Consider the following 23,006-nt stretch of genomic DNA (forward strand, 5'->3'; position numbering starts at 1 on the left):
AGTTTAGCCTCAGGGACAGTGCTAGCAGCAGCAGCAGCCAACTCTACCACCTCCACACCCGCAGAGTTTTGCCCAAACCCAGACTACACCCACAGCCTACCCGTGTGATCCAAACCCACACACATCAGGACTTTACGTAAAACTCAGCCCAAGTCTTCTCCCACATAGAGAGTTTTAGGACAGACATACTCACAGTACTGCACATATACTACACTCTAGCCTGTTTAGGAGACTACAACAAGTCACAGTGAAATGCAGTGAGAGAGTGGATGCAGTTTTGACTAAGCAGTTGCACTATTGTAAAACCAAATTTTGAAGATGGCAATCAATCATCATCACCCATTGGTATAAATGTTTCATGATGTGTGTACAATAGTAAGATCATTCAATGTTACACAGGAGATGACCAAGAATCTGTGAAACCAAACGAGGACACTTGTGCATAATAACTAAGACTGCTGCGTCCACAGTGCAGTGTGTATGTAGCTACCTGGTCGACGTCACATTGCCACGGTCTACAAAGCAAGCGAGCAGTAAGGCTACTTCCTCGATCAACGGAATCACAGAACGAGCAACGGGAAGGAAGACAAGAAAAATAAAAGTCACAGAACAATAAATAATCCCAACATTTGCAAGACGAGGTAAGTCAAGGGGAAAATACTTTCGGTCATTTGAACAATTGAGAAAGACGCATATACGTTCGTAACTTCGCTGTTGTTACGTTTTGCAATGTAGTTTAATACCTTTTTTAGGTTGATTATTTAAATAGGCTTTATTGAAGAAAACATTACGCTACATACAGTGCACTGGAAACTTTACGAAAGCTTGCGGAAAGCTTGCGTGAATACTAGGTAGGTAGTATTTCCGTAACCCCAGAAAATGAAGAAAACGTTGTCAACTGTAATGTTATATATTGATATTGGCGTGCACTGACATCCGCTACATTCCGGGTAAAAAAATGTGTACAGTACAATTTCATGTGCAAGAGGCAAATGAATTATTCAAATAGAAACTTGGCATTTTCGAATACTGGAGGAAAACGTGGTTGGTTTTCATACTTTTGACTAATTGTGTATTTCTCAACACCATTTATTTAACTAGGCAAGTCAGTTAAGATCAATTCTTATTTACAATGACGGCCTACCCCGGACGACGCTGGGTAAATTGTGCGCCGCCCTATGTGACTCCCAATCACGGCCGGTTGTCGAACCAGGGCCTGTAGTGACGCGAGCACTGAGATGCAGTGACCACTGCCCCACTCAGGAGCCCCACCATTAGGCTATAGACTATTTTCAATATTAGGAGAAATACCAAGGTCTTGGGTTGAAATGAGGAACCTTTGTAACCTCCTATCTTATTTCAACATAGAGTTAGTTACAAGCCATTAAACACACCACTTGTGACAAGCAGCCACATCCAGGGTTGGTTGTCACACAGTATGGGCAAAGATTTTTATATCTAACCCAAGATAGACCACAGCCTGTCGTTTCCAATGGAGCAAATTAATCATAGTGGGCAGCACAAGTAAGGAGGTGGGCAGAGCCAAGTATACCCGAGCCAACAAGGTGAAAAATGTGTTGAAGTGCCCTTGAGCAAGGCAGTTAACCCTAATTTGCTCTATACTACTATGGCTGACACTGTAAAATAACACTTTTCACTTCACCTATCCGGTGTATTGGACAATAATCGCAGTGTTTTCCTTTTTTTCTAGCAACAATTGAACTAATTTACAATAAAATAAACAAGTTCAGACGTTATTTGAAAAAATAAAAGTCTTTATTTATTTAACAGTATTTCTATCTAACATAATAAAAATAAATAAGTAAAAATGTATTAAACATAGTTGAATATTTGCTTTGACATTGTAGTTCTTACTCCACTCAAATTGTCATATCAACACTTAATAAAATCAACAGTAACCAGCAGATATTTGGATGAAAATATATATGTGTGTGTGTGTGTGTGTGTGTGTGTGTGTGTGTGTGTGTGTGTGTGTGTGTGTGTGTGTGTGTGTGTGTGTGTGTGTGTGTGAGAATGTTGCTGACTCTCAGTCGGAGTCACATGACTCACAGTTTTGACTAAATCTGAACCAATCAGAGATGCCTGTGTTTCACAGGTTTGGACAGCACAGTATACAGTAGAGCATAGTAGAGTACAGTACAGTAAAGTAAATAAAAGTGTAATGAACTCAGTGCAGTACAGTAGAGTAGTGTAGAGTACCGTAGGGTACAGTAAAGTAGAGTATAGTTCAGTACAGTATAGTACAGTAGAGCACAGTAGAATACAGTACAGTAAGGTAAAGTAGAGTACAGCACAGTATATAATGTACTGTACTCAAGTGTACTGTGGTGTACTATAATTTACTGAATTAAACTAAACTGTACTCTATCTTGCTCTACTGTACTGTACTCTACCAAATTAAACTGTTTTACACTGTACTGTGCTGTGCTGTAGTGTGCTGTCCAAACTTGTGAAACAGATGTCTTTTCAACATCTGAAAAATAAGTATTCTAGGCATATTTTCATCGTCATTTAGCTTACTGGGTACATTGTTACAATGGGGATAGTTGTCAGATTGTAACAAGCAACCCCAATATCAATTTGACAACCATCCTCAACCACCCCAATGCTAATTAAGATGCTAGTTACCACATTGCTTGACCTAGGAACTCACAAATAGGCTTGAAATAAAGCTATCTCTTTCCTCATTCCAATAAATATATTTTATGGATACTTCCATCAACTATTTATAAAAGAAATAACAAGCATACAAATGTTTAGTTTCAACCATGAAACATTCTATTAACCATCTCACCTCAATGTTTTGTGATCCTGTCCTGAATAATTGACCACATGAAGGACCTCTCCTATAGAGGACACACATGCTTATGTTGAAATGATTACACAGTAATAATAAGCAGTGACAATCAATCCATGAGACAACCAACCGTGGTCTTCCCTTCTTCAAATTATTCTCAACTGTAAACGCATGGGTCTTATTGTGAGCAGACTGTCAACACATTTAAATAAATAAAGCCAGACCTTACTCAGTTATGAGACAATGAGAGAAAACATTATTTTTCATTTGTAATACCTTGCTTTCAAAGCACTCTGGGGTTTCTCAAGATCATGACATTCTGTGGGTTCATTGTGACATGCATGATGCAAGGCATTGCCATTGATGTAGAAGCAGTTTTAAAGACTTCCACTTATCCACACTGTTCAGTTTATTTCCCAATTACTGGACATGCCATGACCACTTCTGCATGTTTGTTGTTCACTAATAACTAGGTTGAAAACAAAGGTAGTTTCTATACATTTACTGTCAAACTTTTATATGCAACTTTAGTTGTGAAAAGAAGCCCCTTTTTAAGTTGCATTTCATTTGATGAGTCAACACTGTGTCTTATCATAATGCCAACTGAATTTTGTGAACCACATCCACATTTGACAAACAGCGCACAGATGAAGCAAGAACAAGACATGATTTCTGTACACCCACCCGTTAACCAACTTGTACTGATCTGATGATGTTGTGTGTGTGTGTGTGTGTGTGTGTGTGTGTCTGTGTGTCTGTGTGTGTGTGTGTGTGCGTGCGTGCGTGCGTGCGTGTGTGTGTGTGTGTGTGGAAGTGTGTACAAGTTTGTACAAGGTACATGGAGTAAAGATATCATTTAACTTCCTATTCCATTGTGTCCCACTATAAATACTGGACTGTGCATTGTGCTGCGTCCTCCATCACAGGGTGGTCATCTTTATCCATATGCTACCAGGCTTTTTTTCTGGATTAAAAAGGGGTTTAGGTGGTGAGCGTGACATGGTGTTTTTTGTTGTTGCATTTTTAGCACTTTTAAGCCAATTACAGTGTTTGTAATTGCACAGCTCAACGATCAGAAGATCATGCCTACACTGTAACATCGTTCAGCTCACTAGTTGCCATGGCTTCGGCTGTGACTGCATTGGACCTGTGTCATAGAGTAACAGCTGAATAATGATCACTTTGAATGGCCCATTACATTTAAGTTATGAGTCTGTGTTAGAAATCTTGTAGTCATTACCGCTCTCTCTCCCTTCATCCCACTCTCCCTTCATCTCCCTCTCTCTGTTAGATCATACGTATTTGTTCTTGCCCGTTGGTTTGGTAACAAACTTCAACCCTAAATTGCACTATATGTAGTACAGTACACTACTGGCTCTAATCTCTCATGGACAAACTACGTAAACATAAATGGTACCGTAGATATGTCATGATACAGCGGGATGCGTGAGATAACAAGCAGCATTAGTTCCGGTGTTTTTTTTTTATCACTGGTTATTTGGACAAATCACAATTTCGCAGGTGTTAGCATCCTTCGAATTTCAGGAGGGAATATATGGCCCATAGACTTTACGTAACTTGCAAGAGAGTGGAGCTTTTCGTTCCGGTTCCGATCCTCGTTCTATCTCTTCTCTCAATTTTGTTATTTTAACAACCAGGTAACCCAATAGAAAAAAAAGTACGATACATACAAATTGCCCTTTGAATGTAGTATGCTACAGTACTGTAAATTACAGGACATTACACTGTTTTCACATTAGGCAATACACTTGCACTACCCGTTAAAATTGACTAAACATCACATTTCCATAATGTCTATACCATGTGTGATCATTTGCATCAAACTTGAGCATTTGGCCATAGGTTCCCATCGAAATCGCAGTGAATATCCTCATTGTTCATGCACCTGGGAAAAAACCTTTTGGCATGGCGAATCCAAGCCTGATTTAGGTCTGGACTGAAATCATTGCATGCCTCATCCATGGCCTGAAGGAGGGTGGTACGCTCATGGGGATGACAAGCAAACATCTTCCACTGGGGTCACCCACCAACATGTGTGGACTGTTGTCACTTTGGATTAAAGTATCTGCTACATAAATAGCATATATTATAGTATTACAGCACTGTTTTGGCCAACGCAATTTTAGTAAAGCAGTATGAACCTCCCCCTTTCTTGTTTTGGACATTCTGGATTATTTGCGTATTGGTATTGTATTGATATTGCATAACTGCACTGTAAGGGCCAGAAACACAAGCATTTCGCTGCGCCTGCTGTAACATCTGCTTATCTGTAGTTATCTGTAGACAAACCATTTACATGGCAAATCTAAATGTTTACCAAATGTTTAAGTGATCATCCATTAAGAGCAGTCGGATTAAGTAGTAGTAAAATATATTTTAACAAAAGAGAAGATAATCATGTCAAAAGTTATGTGAGCATTGCAATGTGAAAGGCAATTACTTTATATGAACATGTAGATGAAACACTGATTAGGTGTTTATAGACTATTTTCTACTGTATTATTGCCTGTACGTTTGTTTATTCCATGTGTAACACTGTGTTGTTGTTTGTGTCGCACTGCTTTGCTTTATCTTGGTCAGGTCGCAGTTGTAAATGAGAACTTGTTCTCAACTAGCCTACCTGGTTAAATAAAGGTGAAATAAATATATATATATATATATATATATATATAGGTTTGTAGGTTTGGTGAAAAAGTGACTATATGATTTTGTGTGATGTACTTAGTCAATTCAAAATGTGCTTAGAGTTGTGAAACAACTGCCTTTTTGATGATCTATTTTGAGTTGTACTAAGAGTTGTGAAAATTGACCAAATACTTGTGAAAATTGTACCGAAGCGATTAAAAAAACTGTAAGAATCCCTTCCATAGTTTGACAGATCACAGACACGCAGTGTAAAGAGCTCTCTGACAGAGAGTGGGCTCTATTTTCGTGTCAAACGCACGTTGGTTAAAATTTCGTCATGTAAAAACTGGTGCACTGGCATTTTCCAGCTCTAACGCCAGGTTCGGCAATTTACCTGTCTAACACCAGCACGCTTGCACTCAGATGGGAGAGGTGGAAATATTCTAGGCGTGTCCTTAAAAACATGACCCAAAGTGCTGACTTCAGGCAGTGCTGATAGGGATATTTAAGACCAACCAAAAGCTGGTTTTAGCGCTAACACAGTTGGTTAAGGCATTCCTTTTGACAGCGGAAACTCAGACTATCCAGCAATGACGCATAATGCCCATATGCACATGGAACAAAAGTAGCCCAATGTACTTTTGGTACCTGTATTTAGAAATATAAAAACTCGTATTTTTTCCCATTTTATTTCTATTTGATTAAAAACCAAATATAGCCTCCCCTCCTCTCAATGAAGGCTTTTTTTGTCTGCCCAATGCAATCACAAAGTAGTCAAGACTGCCAATAAAGGGTTTGGCTCCTGAAACCGCTTGGAAATACATCTTAATTTGAGAGGAGTAAAACAGTGAGCTGACATTCCCTTTTTATGCATTGTAGAGAGGCCCACAGTATTTGAGCCTCGCAGGTCCCGTTTTGGACGTGCGTAAAACCCTGATGTAGTTATGATATCATTACATTTTACATGTATTTATTGTTGTTTAAAAAAAACTGGTGGCTTGTTTTTCGTTACATTTTATTACAGCCAAACTTCTTAGAAGGATTCACCTTCCCCGCACGCTCGCAACGTCTGGAGATGTGTGAATGCGATCTGATCTGTAAAATGGTTCCGATTATGTTCATAAAACATAGGCCTATTGGGAGCAGTATAACGCTGCGTGGATATTCTCCCTTTCTATTTATATTGGATCTTTGTCCAGCAACTGTGAAAAGTTTGGATGTACGTAAACCCTCCATTGTATGCGTTGTTTTAATATTATATGCCCATGGGGAGAAATGATGGTGCCTGTAAGTGTGGCATAGCCGATTTAAAACAAGTTGTTTCGTTTTGATTACAATTATTCGTTATCTTCTTAGGCTTTATCAATCATTCATTTAATATTGCTTATTGACAACGTTAGGCATGTCCATGCTCAGCCATAATGCAATTTACAGTAATCCTAGCCCCTATATCAGTGCTAATTCTATGTATATATTTTCACATAAAAACCAAGCAATTACTTAACGTGTTTAGATAAGGTAGGTCTACATTTTGTATTTTTTTTTCGGTAAACCATTTAACAAACTATAGCGAACTAACATTGGAATTGGAGTTGATTATACGCAATACATAAAAGACTGTAAATACACAAATTGAAGCAACCACATATTTTGCCTTTGAACACGCTCTGATTGGCCAGTGAGGGCCAAGCCTCGACACACCCACAACGTGTTTATTCATCAAAACCCAGCTCTTTCGAGCCAATGCCATCAAGTGCGCCAATAATTGTGATAGTGAAAAAAGCAAAACTATTCCTGACACACCCCTGAACATATAAGCTACTGCCTGTGGTTGATTTACCAAATAGAGCCCAGTGGTGTGTGATGTCATTGTCTGAGGTGCTATCAGTCAGCTGTCTGTGAGTCATAAGGGGAAGATGTGTGAATGCATGTCTGAGAGAGAGAGAGAGAGAGAGAGAGAGAGAGAGAGAGAGAGAGAGAGAGAGAGAGAGAGAGAGAGAGAGAGAGAGAGAGAGAGAGAGAGAGAGAGAGAGAGAGAGAGAGAGAGAGAGAGAGAGAGAGAGAGAGAGAGAGAGAGAGAGAGAGAGAGAGAGAGAGAGAGAGAGAGAGAGAGAGAGAGAGAGAGAGAGAGAGAGAGAGAGAGAGAGAGAGAGAGAGAGAGAGAGAGAGAGAGAGAGAGAGAGAGAGAGAGAGAGAGAGAGAAACGGAAGGGATTATGAGCTCACAGCACATTGATAAGCTCTACATAAATAATTGCTACCACATATACTGTACAGAGAGAGAACTAACTGGTGGACAAGGTTAGTTAACAATGGCTCTTGAACATAGGAAGAGAAAGAGTCCCTTGTCCTTGTCAACCCAGGCTCTGATCTGATAGGTAATCAATATCAATCTCTGTGATTCCCTGGTAACACACGCACAGGCATGCACGCAGTCACACAAACACAGGCACGCACACACAGAGTTTATTATTGATCAACACCTGAAAGCAGCACAGCTCAAGGCTTGAACAAACACATGGACACCTCCTTTAGTACTGCATGACATTCCTGTCTCTCTTCCACCTCTTTTCTGTCCTCTTAACGTTTTCTTTTTTTTCTGTCCTTGTTTCTGCCTCCATTTCCTTGTCTCCTAACTTATTGTTGATGTGTATGGGTGGTGGTGTAGAGCTGGTGAACAGAAACACAGGACTTTGGACATATTGAGACCTGCTCCCTCCCAGGAATGGAGGGAAATACCTTCACTCCCAGAGCTACACTCAGAGAGGATCAGTCTTGTACAGCTAACCTTGTGGGGACACACAATTCAGTCCCATTCAAAATCCTATTTTCCCTAACCCTAACCCTAACCATAGCTCCTTACCCTAACCCTAAAACCAACCCTAGCTCCTAACCCTTATCATAATTCTAACCCTAACACTAATTCTAACCTTAACCCTAAACCAAGTAGCATTTGACCTCGTGGCAACCAACAAAATGTCCCCAAGTTAGTCAAAAATGTGTTTGTTTACTATTCTTGTGGGGACCTCTGGTCCTCACAAGAATAGTTAAACATGTCAACACACACACACACACACACACACACACACATACACACACACATGCACATACACATTCTTCAACACCTGCTACTATAATTTCACACCATACATACGTTCTCACGGACAAAATGATCAAAGCAGCTGTCATTGACAGAAGTGCTTTGCCTTTCTGTGTTCCTATTGTAGCCTACGAGTGTGTTGCTTTGAATTAGGATTCTCCTAATGTGATATTGAACCCTTAGTTTAAGTTTAACCGGTAGTTCACAGTGTCATTAAAGTCAGAGTCTACTTGTTGCAGTATGTGAGAAGGGCATTGTTTCTCAGATTTGAATCATTATTTAGTTCAGTGATGGATCTCAGGCCTATTTCACAGAGACAGTTTCTGTTTGTTTAAGTGACTCATAGAATCTCTTTCTTTCTCTCACACACACACACATCTCTCTCACTCTCACACACACGCACGCACGCAAACACACAATCTCTTTCTGTCATATGACTCGATTAGGGGACTGATATCTAATCTCTTCTCCCTTTCTCTCTGTCTCTCCTCATTTCCCTCTACCTTATCCATTTTGCTTGTCTTCTTGAGTGGATACATATCACACTTTAGGCTTTGCTTATACTTTTACAATGATCAAACAATGAATGAAACAAATATCCATATTAGTAGCATGTGACTGGTGATGCAGGGTGTGTGTATGTGTATGTATAGCTCTCATCACCATTGGTGATGTTCAGATGCCACATCTTAATTTGATCATCCCGTTGTTGCAGGAACATTTTTAAGAGGTGTATTCAAGGTTTAAAAAGGCTTCTAAAGTTTGTAATTTCCACTTAAAAATGTCAGACTTGATTTGCCCTAATTAAAAATGTACCAACCCCTACAAAAAATGTCCAGTAATTATAATCCACATAACAATTGACATTTCCTGTTGCTGCAGGATTATTTTCCTGCTGTAGAAAACGGTCTCAAATTAAGATCCTACATCTGTAACTGAATCACGTCTGTCATGTACGTATGAACAGAAGGCTGAGTGATGGACTGTTTCTAGAAATATGTTGCTGTGGTTACATTCTGCTTGGCCATGTCTTTGAACAGGTGGCCCAGTGACGCGTCACCATGGAACCCTTCTTGCGGATCGCCTTCAACTCTTACGATCTGGGTGTTCTGTCCCCCTTGGCCCCTTCTGATACCCCCTTCTGTGCCATCAAGATGAAGGAGGCCCTCACCACCGGTGAGAATCTGACTATTACTATAGTTACTAGTGTGTTATAGTAGAAATAGATTAGTCCCATTGTCCCACACAGTCACATTGTAACCCTGTCATTAAATACTTTATACTGTATGTCCTATGAAAGTCATACACGAGGACCAGTGTTGTACAGATATGCAGGTTTTTAGATTATTAGACAAGAGTATGAAAGAAATCAATCTCTATCTAACCTCTCTTTCTAACCTCTATCTAATCTCTCTCTCCCTCCCCCTCCTTCCCTCTCTCCCTCCTTCTCTCCAGAGCGTGGTAAGACGCTGGTTCAGAAGAAGCCCACCATATTCCCAGCCTGGAAGGCCAGCTTCGACGCCCACATCTATGAGGGGCGTGTCCTGCAGGTGCTGCTGATGAAGACTGCAGAGGAGCCATTGGCCGAGGTCACAGTGGGCATGTCTGTCCTTGCCGAGCGCTGCAAAAAGGCCAACGGCCACGCTGAATTCTGGGTAAGAGGGACTTTGACTACAGTCTGATTCTCTACTGTCCTGCATGAATTGTGTGTCTAACTTGCAGATGATTGTGTGTGTGTGTGTGTGGGTTCAGGTTGACCTGCAGCCCTCAGGGAAGGTGATGATGGCAGTGCAGTACTTCTTGGAGGGAGCAACTGATACAGGTGAGACTCAGGAGATGAAGCCCACCTCTACTCTTCTCATCCTCCTCTGTTCCCCTCCTATCTGGTCTGTTTGTGATCTATATTTTATATGTCATGTTTGTCACTCTGAAGCTGTCTGTCTGTTCCCTTGGTTCTCATCTGTTCAATGCTCACGTTTGGAGTACAGACGGAGCAAGAGGGAACAGAGCAAACTGTTTGTTTGTGTTTGTGGGGACCAAAAGTCCCCACAAGAATAGTAAACAAACTCAAATTTGACCAACTGGGGACATTTTGTTGGTCCCCACGAGTGTGTGTGTGTGTGGGTGTCAGCATGGACAGAGAGGACTTGGAGAGATTGGGAGTATATGTCCACTGCATTGAATCATATCTACAGTATCAGCCTCAGAGTCCCTGGTCCCTGTTCCAAAGTCTTTATCTCTATCCTTTTACACAAAGACCCACTCTACTGTGTGTACGTGCTATCTATTCCGCTGTCATCTGTCTCACTCTGACGCACACACACACACACACACACACACACACACACACACACACACACACACACACACACACACACACACACACACACACACACACAGGTTTTGTGTATGAATACCTGTCTGTTAGTTTTTAAACATAGTTCTCTTACTGGCTCTATAAGGTTTTGCCTGTTTTCTCAAACCAACAGTGGACCAATCACTCCAAATGTTGTCACTACTGTTCCTAACGCAGTGATGTTTCTTAACCATAAGGCTGTGCTGTTAGCCTGACTCTCTCCCTGTCACCTATAGAGGGAAAGCCTCCCACAAAGGAGGAGGTAGGGGGTCCCACCATAAACCGCAGACGAGGAGCCATCAAACAGGCCAAGATCCACGAGGTCAAATGTCACGAGTTCATCGCCACCTTTTTCAGACAGCCCACCTTCTGCTCCGTCTGCAGAGAGTTTGTCTGGTAAGTTATCAATGTTGTCCAGCCGCCTGTCCTCATGGCTCTTTACTCCTAGCTCTACTTTCTGTTAGCTTCATGCTTCCCTATCTATCTAACTTTAGGGGTTGTGTTTCCGGGAGTGGGTCAGAAGTCTTGCATTGTCTGGAAATACCAACACAAGACTTATCAACATTTAGCAATGTATTTGCAAAATCAGCACAGCTTCCACTACTAGTCCTGTATTATTAAACTGGAGTTGTGTTGTAGTAGAATAGGTTGTGTCTCTGGAGACGGTGGATGAGTATCTGTGTGCTGCTGTATAAACGGTGCTCACCTGTCATCTATATAGTCCATTCTCACTGTGTCTCCATTCATCATCACTGGCCCTCCACAATCTCTCACTCTTATACCTTTGTATTCTACAGGGGGCTCAACAAGCAAGGGTACAAGTGCAGACGTAAGTGTACAATAATGTGGACAACCTACTGCTATACAACCACATACACATAACATCATAGATACACATCTATAAACCCTGTAGTTATAAACACTACCTCAATGCAGAGCAGATTGTACAGCCCTACCAGTGACTTCGATATCTGCCTGTATGAATGGTGCTCACCTGTCATCAATGTACTCCATATCTCTTCTCTCCCAGAATGCAATGCAGCTATTCACAAGAAATGCATCGACAAGATCATCGGCAGGTGTACGGGCACGGCAGCCAACAGCCGGGACACTGTGGTACGTTGGGACTACTAATTAAGTAATTCATTAGATTATTTATTAATTTACTTATTTGTGTCAATCCAATGTGGAGTTTACTCCCTATGAGTTTTCCGTTCCATTGACTAAACTGGTCAGGAGGTTTTCCTCCATTAATAATGTCAACAATAGCTGTGATGCCATTAGCTGTCAAGGTGTCATAGGGTCAGAGTCCAAACTGGCAAGCATCAATCAGACATGTAACCTCGACCAAGGATGAGGTCCCCTCACATCCCCATCAATATTCATCAATAGAAAGGGCCAAAGAGCACATGTAACTGAGCTTAGAGGTTACATTCAAACAGGACGGAATTACCTTCACTCATACGTGAGGGTTGGTGAGAAGGGGTGTGTTCTGAGTTAGAAAGGGGCGTATATAAGGCCCTCTCTAGACTAGAGAGAGAGTAGGAGATGAGACCAAGAGAAAGTGTGCCTGTCTATGACAGTCTACAGGACCCCACTGAAACTACTACAGACAGGACCTAGGCTCAGGAAGAATAACACCATGGCACGCAAAACAAAAGAAGATGGGGAGAGAACAAGGAAGGAAGGAGAGAGAGAGAGAGATGCGCGGGCCATGAGGTACCCTCCCAGGCGGGTGTTTTTCCCCCCTGGTACCGATGGATCTGGGTGTTGATGAGTTGTGTGTGTGTCCATCACAGTTCCAGAAGGAGCGCTTTAAGATCGACATGCCACACCGCTTCAAGAACCACAACTACATGAGTCCCACCTTCTGTGACCACTGTGGCAGTCTGCTGTGGGGCCTGGTCAGGCAGGGCCTCAAGTGTGAAGGTAAGGAGCCGCGTGTGTGTGTGTGTTGTGTCTGCATTGTCATTGTATTTAACTATATACTGTAACTCTTCTATGCTCTTGTAGATTGTGCCATGAATGTGCATCATAAGTGTCAGGATAAAGTGGCCAACCTTTGTGGAATCAACCAGAAACTACTGGCTGAAGCACTTACACAAGTCAGCCAGGTGAGTGAGGGAGCTGATTGTGTGCATGTGCAAGCGTGCAGGCATGTGTGTGAATGTGTGTTCTTGCAAGTGCATGTGTGGGTGTATGTGCGTTGACATATGTTACTGAATGCGTGTGACACCTGACCCAGATCTACTGTATCTGTATGGCTATGGGAACCTGAGCTTCTTGTCCTGGGCCCAGTTTTTTTAAAGTTCTGGATTTCGGCTATCGGGTAGGATAAAATGCATCGAAAAATAATTAATAGGACGGGAGTCCCAATTGAAGTCAATGATTTGTCTGTTCTATTCATTCTATTTCTATGCATTTTATCCTATCCGATGGGTGAAATCCAGATAGATAACTTCTGAAAAACTGGGCCCTGGTATGTTTATGGACAGGAAGACTTTTTGGGGTGCTGAGTCTTCAATCAATCCTAATGCTCCTTATCATGGCCCTGTCTAGCCAATAGCAATTAACTACCTTCCCCTGGACACTATGTTTATATATTATGTTATGACTAAGGTCTGACTGAATAAGCTGCTATGTCATTCTTAAGTCAGCATTATGTAGGCCGTATAACAATGGGGTCAAGTGAAATGCTGTATGACTGTTCAACAACAGTATTTTACAGCCCTGTCCCCATACAGGGTAATGCATCTTTGTTTATGGATATCTGTTAAAGGTGACAACGAAGGTCTTATTTGCTTCTCCCTCTCATCACCCTTCTATATACAGTGGGGAGAACAAGTATTTAATACACTGTCGATTTTGAAGGTTTTCCTACTTACAAAGCATGTAGAGGTCTGTCATTTTTTTTATCATAGGTACACTTCAACTGTGAGAGACGGAATCTAAAACAAAAATCCAGAAAATCACATTGTATGATTTTTAAGTAATTAATTTGCATTTTATTGCATGACATAAGTATTTGATCACCTACCAACCAGTAAGAATTCCGGCTCTCACAGACCTGTTAGTTTTTCTTTAAGAAGCCCTCCTGTTCTCCACTCATTACCTGTATTAACTGCACCTGTTTGAACTCGTTACCTGTATAAAAGACACCTGTCCAAACACTCAATTAAACAGACTCCAACCTCTCCACAATGGCCAAGACCAGATAGGGTGTAAGGACATCAGGGATACAATTGTAGACCTGCACAAGGCTGGGATGGGCTACAGGACAATAGGCAAGCAGCTTGGTGAGAAGGCAACAACTGTTGTCGCAATTATTAGAAAATGGAAGAAGTTCAAGATGACGGTCAATCACCCTCGGTCTGGGGCTCCATGCAATATCTCACCTCGTGGGGCATCAATGATCATGAGGAAGGTGAGGGATCAGCCCAGAACTACACGGCAGGACCTGGTCAATGACCTGAAGAGAGCTGGGACCACCGTCTCAAAGAAAACCATTAGTCATGGATTAAAATCCTGCAGCGCACGCAAGGTCCCCCTGCTCAAGCCAGCGCATGTCCAGGCCCGTCTGAAGTTTGCCAATGACCATCTGGATGATCCAGAGGATCATGTGGTCATGTGTCATGTGGTCTGATGAGATAAAAATAGAGCTTTTTGGTCTAAACTCCACTCGCCATGTTTGGAGGAAGAAGAAGGATGAGTACAACCCCAAGAACACCATCCCAACCGTGAAGCATGGAGGTGGAAACATCACTCTTTGGGGATGCTTTTCTCCAAAGGGGACAGGACGACTGCACCGTATTGAGGATGGATGGGGCCATGTATCGCGAGATCTTGGCCAACAACCTCCTTCCCTCAGTAAGAGTATTGAACATGGGTCGTGGCTGGGTCTTCCAGCATGACAACGACCCAAAACACACAGCCAGGGCAACTAAGGAGTGGCTCCGTAAGAAGCATCTCAAGGTCCTGGAGTGTCCTAGCCAGTCTCCAGACCTGAACCCAATAGAAAATCTTTGGAGGGAGCTGAAAGTCCGTATTGCCCAGCGACAGCCCCGAAACCTGAAGGATCTGGAGAAGGTCTGTATGCAGGAGTGGGCCAAAATCCCTGCTGCAGTGTGTGCAAACCTGGTCAAGAACTACAGGAAACGTATGATCTCTGTAATTGCAAACAAAGGTTTCTGTACCAAATATTAAGTTCTGCTTTTCTGATGTATCAAATACTTATGTCATGTAATAAAATGCAAATTAATTACTTAAAAATCATACAATGTGATTTTCTGGATTTTTGTTTTAGATTCCGTCTCTCACAGTTGAAGTGTACCTATGATAACAATTACAGACCTCTACATGCTTTGTAAGTAGGAAACACTGCCGATTTTGCAGGTTATCAACTACTTGTTCTCCCCACTGTATGTATTATCTCTCCCTATATTTCCTGTATGTCTTTCAGAAATCCTCCACTCGGCGCTTGGACCCAACCCTAGCTGACCCAGATATAGGGGTCTATCAGGAAGTCAATAGGAATTCCACTAGTGGTCTGGATGTTAATGGTCAGTCTGTGTTTGATTTTATGAACATATTTGATGTGTTATTTTAAATGAGTTGAAATCAAGTTTGTGTGAATGGTCTGGAGTAAAATATGTTTTTATATATAACGTTAATTATAATGATGATTATGATGACAATTGTGGTGATGACTTTATAAGCTGTGTCTTCCCCAGACGGCCACCCTTATGGCAGGCTGTGGAAGGGCTCCAGCCCGCATCCCCCATCTCGCCTCACCCACCTGACACTCATCAACGTAGACAACTTTGTCTTTCACAAGGTCCTAGGCAAGGGCAGCTTTGGCAAGGTAAGCCTGGTACAGCAGACATTCAGGATTCCAGAGCAGTAAAGCAGTAAAGCTCACCACAGTACAGTTCACATACAATGAAGCAGTAGGGACAACAGACTTTAATATTACCACCAATATAATATTTAATCAGGCTCTCCTCTCTTCTTTCCTTTATTCTGTCCCTCCTCTCTTCAACCCCCCCCCCTCCTCTCCCCAGGTCCTGCTGGCAGAGTTGAAAGGTCAGGGGGAGTGGTTTGCGGTGAAGGCCCTGAAGAAAGACGTGGTTCTGATGGATGATGATGTGGAGTGTACCATGGTGGAGAAGAGAGTCCTGGCCCTGGCCTGGGACAACCCCTTCCTCACACACCTCTACTCCACCTTCCAGTCCAAGGTACAGACTGTAGCCCTACACATACTCCTTGGTCCTCTTACTTACTGTGTGCCATTCTGGTTATTATAGCAACATATAGCAACAATATTTTTGTCTCCAATAAGAAGTGATGTAAACACAGACTCGCTATCATAGCTCATTACACTACTACTGTGCTAGGTAGCTTTACAGTATGTGTTATGATGCCTGACTTTGACCGTGTTGTTCACAGGAACACCTGTTCTTTGTCATGGAATATCTGAATGGAGGAGACCTGATGTTCCATATTCAGGAGAAGGGGCGCTTTGACCTCTACAGAGCAACGTGAGTTTCCCCAGTCACACAGACAGAGATAAACACACACCCCTAATGTCACTATTACTCACTCATAGAGACATACAGACACTCACCACCAATACTTTGATGGAAACCAGACAGCTATAAAGCAAAGACGGTGTTTACACAGTGTGAGACTGTAGCTGTGTGTTATGGGGTTATGGGGTTTCCCTGCTACATACAGGGAAATTATGCATTGGTGGATTTTGGGTTGGTCACCGTTCATGGGTAGCTGTTCACCATGCAAAGGAATGTGTGTGTCTCTCTCTGTCAGTGTGACTGTATTTGCTTTTGCAGGAGTCCCACAAGAGAAAGACTATATTCAGATAGTTTGAGTGAGGTCAACCACAGAGAAGGTACAGAGTCGCATGGCTGTTGAGCCCTTCTGAGTGTGGATCTGAAATGGGATGTGGTGTTAAAGTTTTTCAGTCATTAGGTGCCTCTATCCCCTCTATGCTCAGGACAGGTGAGATGACAGGAGACATTCACTTCTACACTGTTGCCAGCTATACCTGATCCAGCATTGGCATCTGCTCCTATTGTCCTCACCCACGCTCCCCAAGGACCGTCTCAGAATGTTCACCTCTCTGCTCTCACTCTATTAATCATTAACTAATTGTGTGTGTGTGTGCGTGCGTGTGTTTGTGTGTGCGCGCGTGTGTGTGTGTGTGTGCAGCACACAAACTGGCAGTGCAGAATGGAAAGTCTTGTGGGTTTGGTTTCCTGGTTATGTAATATGTTTCCCAGGGTAGTTTGGTGAACTGTTGAGTTTCAAATGAGTTCCACTATCACATAACAATAAACCTGTATCCACTAACTGACCCTAAGCATCTTAACGCAGTGGCACAGAGACACTGGGCCACACCCTAAACACACTTAACACAGTAAAACCCAATACTTACTGAGTTGCCTCTTCACAATTTGGCATACTGTTGTGAGGTTCCCCCAGAATACTACACTGTGTATGTGTGTGTCTACATGCATGTGCGTGTGTGTGTGAGTGTATATGGGTCATTCCACCAATAGAGTGCCTTTTGGGTAGTGTCATTTGGTAAAGAAATTCAATAATTTTAACATTCTGTCATAAAGACCACATGTTCTTCATAAAAACATGTTTTCCCAACTAAAGAGGTTAAATTTAAAAAAATACTTTAGTAAGTGCCAAATAAAGTAACAGGGTTGACCCTAACACAGATGTTTTCAACATCAAATCCATTTGCGCGTAACAGGGTTGACCTTAAAATGAGGTACAGAAGTAAATGAATCAGTAATCACATGAGATAAATAATAATCTTCAGAAATGACTGTCAAAACAACAAAATAACTAGGGCTTTACCATGATGGTGGAAACTTGGGGGTTAAGTGGGTTACAATATTCCAAGAAGTCAGAAAAACATGTGAGGGACATGTCTAAATGTGAGGGACATGTCTAAATGTTTTAAAATTCAATATTGGTGCACTATTTCTACTTAAAATATCAAGCGATCTGTTCGCTGAACAAACTACCCATATGATGGTGTGTGTGTAGCCGGTTGATACCAGGACATCTTAGATATGGCTGATGCGTGTGACGGTATCTACTTGTGTGTTGAGTGAGAGTCAGAGGAGAAACCTGTCTGGACAAAGCTTACTTCAAGTCAATCATTCAGTCTCTCAATCCCAATCAATCACCAGCGACAAAAGCATACACAGTCTCTCTCCACCTATGTCAAGGCCCAATCAGTTTCCCCATGTCAGAGTTGAAAAGAGAAGCAGGTCAGAGATACTGTAGGCTAATCCTTCAGCTCTGGCTAGGCTGGGGCCACTGGGCCAGGAGCACCTCTCAGGTTTCACCCTACAGTATGAGGCCATTGTTCAGCTCTCCTCTCTGAGCACCACTCTATACAAATGGCCTCTTCAATAATGCAGCTAGCTACACACTGGACTGGAGTCCTCAGCGACAGACAGCAGTGTTCAGGGACTAACTCAATAGGAAAGTAGATAGAGTAGTACTCTGCTGCCAGCCAGCTGGATCTCTAGACTGTGTAGTGATGTTTATCTCTCTTTTTCCTCCCTCCTTTCTTCTCTCCCTCCCTCCAGGTTCTACTCTGCTGAGATCATCTGTGGCCTTCAGTTTCTGCATTCCAAAGGGATCATTTACAGGTAAATAGCAAATGCCATCATCAGCACTCTAATGTACACTCACTAACTTCTTACTCACTCAATCACATTACCATACAGATAAAAGAAAATGGCCAGAGCCCTTCCACCAAGGATTGATATAGTGATAGTATCACGTTGTGGGACAGTGAGTATGTGATTATTAGCTGTGCTTTTCTGTACTGCCACAACTCTAGTCACCCTCTCAACCTTTCTACACCACACATTTCTTCCCATCCTGTCTTACCTCCAACTCTCCCTCACTTGTTTTGTCTTTCTGCCCTCAGAGACCTGAAGTTGGACAACGTGATGTTAGATCATAGCGGCCACGTAAAGATAGCAGACTTTGGCATGTGTAAGGAGAACGTGTTTGGAGAGAGCCTAGCCACAACCTTCTGTGGGACTCCTGACTACATCGCTCCAGAGGTATGGAACACAGACATACACTCTCAGAAAAAAGGGTTCCAAAAGGGTTCTTTGGCTGTCTACATAGGAGAACCCTTTTTGGTTCCAGGTATAACTCTTTTGGGTTCCATGTAGAACCCTCTGTGGAAAGGGTTCTACCTGGAACCAAAAGGGTAATTTAAAGGGTTATCCTATGAGGACAGCCGAAGAACCCTTTTAGGTTCTAGATAGCACCTTTCTTTCTAAGGGTATACTGTTTACATGGCTGCATCTCATGACACCCTATTCCCTATTTAGTACCCTACTTTTGACCAGAGCCAAAGTAGTGCACTCTGAGAGATGGGTTTAGGTGACAACATCACAAAAACGATGCGCACGCTTCAATGGGGCAAAAGTCTGTGTCCATGTGTTGTTGTGATTCTGGATGACGAGATAGCTAGCAACAATGACAAGAAGCTGCCATGTGGGGAATCATAGGTGGCTGTTTTGAGTTTTTTTCACTGATGTCAAGTTTATGCTAATATGGCAACAATTTTGAAGCTAGCTAACCAACAACTGTAATGATGTATTTGAGAGACAACAAGTGTTCATTGTGGAAATGTATTTATGTTTTCAATAAAAATTGGAGACTAAGTACAGTTTACATGTTCTCAACAATCTAAGCCAACCCTGTCTGTTTTGCCCCCTTAGTTGAGTCTGTTTCTCTCCTCCTTTGTGTGTTTTTATCCCTTGCTCACTGTTTCTCTCCTCCGGTTTTGTTGCTACACCACCAACCTGTCGATAGGGAATAGGGTATTATTTGAGAAGCAATCACTGGAAATATACCTTTGCGAGTGTCTCACTATGATGATGTTACTGACCGCGTCTTTCTATCTGATGACGTCACTTTTAGATACTGCTGGGTCAGAAGTACTCCTTCTCCGTGGACTGGTGGTCATTCGGGGTGCTGCTGTACGAGATGCTGATTGGTCAGTCACCCTTCCATGGTGATGACGAGGACGAGCTTTTTGAGTCTATCCGCATGGACACGCCACACTACCCTCGCTGGATCACCAAGGAGGCCAAGGACCTGATGGAGAAGGTCTGCTCACCCCCATTCCCTCCTCCCATACAGTGTCCTATTCTGCCTCGGAGTCTATTTCTCTCCTCCTTTGTGTGTTTTTATCCCTTACTCTCTGTTTCTCTCCTCCGCCGCTGCAGCTGTTTGAGAGAGACTCAACTCGCAGGCTAGGCATCGTTGATAACATTCGTGTCCACCCCTTCTTCAAGACCATCAGCTGGCCCGCCCTGGAGAGGAGGGAGGTGGAACCCCCCTTCAGACCCAAAGTGGTACGGTCTAGACATGAGGTTTTATAGTGATGATAAAACAGTTGATATATATAGGCCTACCATAATATAACACACAGTATTTGGAGTCGTTTCAAAGGGGAGAAGAGGCTGTCACTGACAGCCATTCATGTATCTAAACAAAGATCTACAATAATTTAACTACTGAATGCTCAGTAGAAATTAGGCATAATTTGATTCATCACCGATTGTCTCCATGTATCACTTATCCTCCCTACTGATTGACATCTCTCCTGCCAATAACAGAAAGCCCCCAATGACTGCAGCAACTTCGACCGGGAGTTCCTCAGTGAGAAACCCTGCCTTTCCCATGGTGACAAGAACTTAATGGATTCCATGGACCAATCAGCTTTCGCCGGGTTCTCCTTCATCAACCCAGAGATGGAGCTTCTCCTGGAAAAGTGAGGGAAGGGCCTGTCAACCAATCCCCATGCTCTTAGTTCTCAGTGACATTACTGGGGTCATAGGGGACTCCAGCGATACGTTACTAATGGTTCGTTCCATGAAATGGTTGCCTTTTGGACATGCAAACTTTTAAGAAATTAATTTACAAATATATTTTCTTTCAACATTCGATTGCATTCAATGTGATCAAACTCTCAACTTGAGTGAGCTGTTCAATGTTCAGTATTTGTGACTGTAATAGAAGCACAAGCAGTCTCCTACGGAAAAACACATTTTTCCATCTCAGACATAAAAGTCCTATGAACTAAGAGCATTTTATCTTCATTTGTACCACATTGTCAACCCTGTTACAGACACTTATGTAACTGCCTAACTATTATTTAAATGCATGTTTGAGATAAATCCAACATTTTCTCATTGATTAAGTATTCCTTGAACAAATAACTCACGTATAATATCAAATTGATAAAGTTACCGTTGGGCCTCTAACAGGGTTGATGATAACATTGTTGAGGTTTTAGGTGAAGATCATCCATTACTCCTCATGTGGTGAAGAGCATGGGACCACATGGTGCTCATGAAATTAGGAACTATATTTATGTTCCACACATAATGAAAGTTTAATCAAATAAAAAATATTCCTAACATTAATTGAGCGAACAGGGTTAATGTGTTGAGATCGACCACCTCAGTCAAAGATGATAAAACAATTATAAATAGACCAAAAAGAGAGAGAGAGAGGACTTCCTTCCCTTTCCACCATGCTTTTCAGAAGACCCAATTGATGTCCACTGCTGTGAATCATTTAAATTGGTGGGAATGGTCCATTATTTAAAAGAGGAAAAATTGTTTGCATAAGGGTTGGCCTTAAAAATGAGGGACAGACGTGAATGCATCACTAATCACATGAATATAAATAATCATCTTCAGAAATGACTGTCATAGCAGCACAATAACTAGACCTTTACAATGATGGTGAAATGTTGAGATATTTTGGGATTAAGTGGGTTGAAATGTTCCTAGAAGTGACACAGGGTGGATGGAGGAACAAGTCAAAATGCAGAATTTTGGCCTTTATTCAGGTAAAAAAAATCTGATTTATTGAATTCTCAATGTGGTTTAAATTATAGTGCACTTCATTTACAGGCTTTTAAAATTCAATATTGGTGCATCATTTCTACTTACAATATCAAAGGGATGCAAAAGGTATCCATCTGGTGAAACGACCCTAGGGTCAGGGTCAGTTTGTCAAGGTGTCCTCATTCTTGTGATCAAACCCTCAACTTGAGTGAGCTGTTGTATGTTTAGTATTTGTGACTGCAATAGAAGCACAAGCAGTCTTTGGTACTTAGAGAAATTATAAGATTTAAACGTATACAGGAATGGGCCTCTGTTGTAGGTGTTACTGTTTTGTGTGCATGCTAGGGTGTCCAGATGTACACAGGGGGCCTTATATTTTAATGTTGTGACTTGTATTAGGGTTGGAAGGTGTATGTGTGTGCGTGTTTGTGGCTGTGAAAGGAAATGTTTAAAGACCTCATACCAACACCAACCACCTCTCAATCACAACAACCTCTAAATGTGTCACATGTTCTTGAAAGACTAACTTAATCTAAATGTCCAGTTCGTCACTGCATGGGGAGCCTTTGCCTCTATTGTGTGGTCATTTGGACTGTGTGCCATGTAGTGTTAAGAAGACCAAAAGTTCAGACTGAGAAACTACAGGAATCGCTGCCGTTACATGTAGCCTCATATGGGACAGGGAAAGATTTGGTGTATGATTATTGTGCTTATTGTGTATGATGCTATGTGAAAGTCTTTATTTGAATTGAACTCATTGAGATGCTGTATATAGATCTATATATCTATATGTATATTGTTGTAAAAGGTATATTATTGGTGTGCTAAGGATGTGCTTTTTTTACTGTCTCCATCTTTTACATCTTAATAAAAAATCATCAACTCCTAGTGTCTTCAGTCATTCTACCATATAAAGCACTTTAGATAGCAGGGAGTGACGTTTTATAAACCACGCTATCACTGCACTCAAGAAGAAATGGCATTTGCTTTTTGCAAATTGTGAACAGACACAGAAACGAACACAATTGGCACAAGTAAATGTCCATTCTAAAATAATTTTTATGTTTTGGTATGCGATGTTGAACGTAACATAGCAGTATTCCCATGAGACTTCCATTTCTTATTTACGGTAGTTCCTGCATCCAAAACTCAACCGTTGGGG

The 23,006-nt window shown here is 41.9% G+C and overlaps 1 protein-coding gene across 2 annotated transcripts; it reads left to right on the top strand.

Moving 5' to 3' along the window:
* Positions 1-22,732, top strand: LOC110528134 (protein kinase C delta type). Of its 2 annotated transcripts, none has more exons than XM_021609956.3 (18): positions 1-641; positions 9,604-9,739; positions 10,019-10,218; positions 10,316-10,385; positions 11,156-11,315; positions 11,717-11,748; positions 11,950-12,035; positions 12,719-12,848; positions 12,933-13,033; positions 15,379-15,478; positions 15,650-15,780; positions 15,980-16,153; positions 16,365-16,456; positions 18,548-18,610; positions 18,895-19,033; positions 19,905-20,093; positions 20,213-20,341; positions 20,606-22,732. In XM_021609956.3, the coding sequence occupies exons 2-18, from the start codon at positions 9,625-9,627 to the stop codon at positions 20,762-20,764; spliced, it is 2,070 nt and encodes a 689-aa protein (XP_021465631.3). In that variant the 5' UTR covers positions 1-641; positions 9,604-9,624; the 3' UTR covers positions 20,765-22,732. The 2 variants fall into 2 exon arrangements, 1 of the variants encoding a protein (XP_021465631.3); XR_016497320.1 differs by having other exon boundaries at positions 167-641; positions 18,548-18,755.
* Positions 22,733-23,006: the final 274 nt, after the last annotated feature.

Source organism: Oncorhynchus mykiss, chromosome 7, assembly GCF_057628025.1.
Source record: "Oncorhynchus mykiss isolate SJ-2025 chromosome 7, ASM5762802v1, whole genome shotgun sequence".
NCBI classification, from domain to species: domain Eukaryota; kingdom Metazoa; phylum Chordata; class Actinopteri; order Salmoniformes; family Salmonidae; genus Oncorhynchus; species Oncorhynchus mykiss.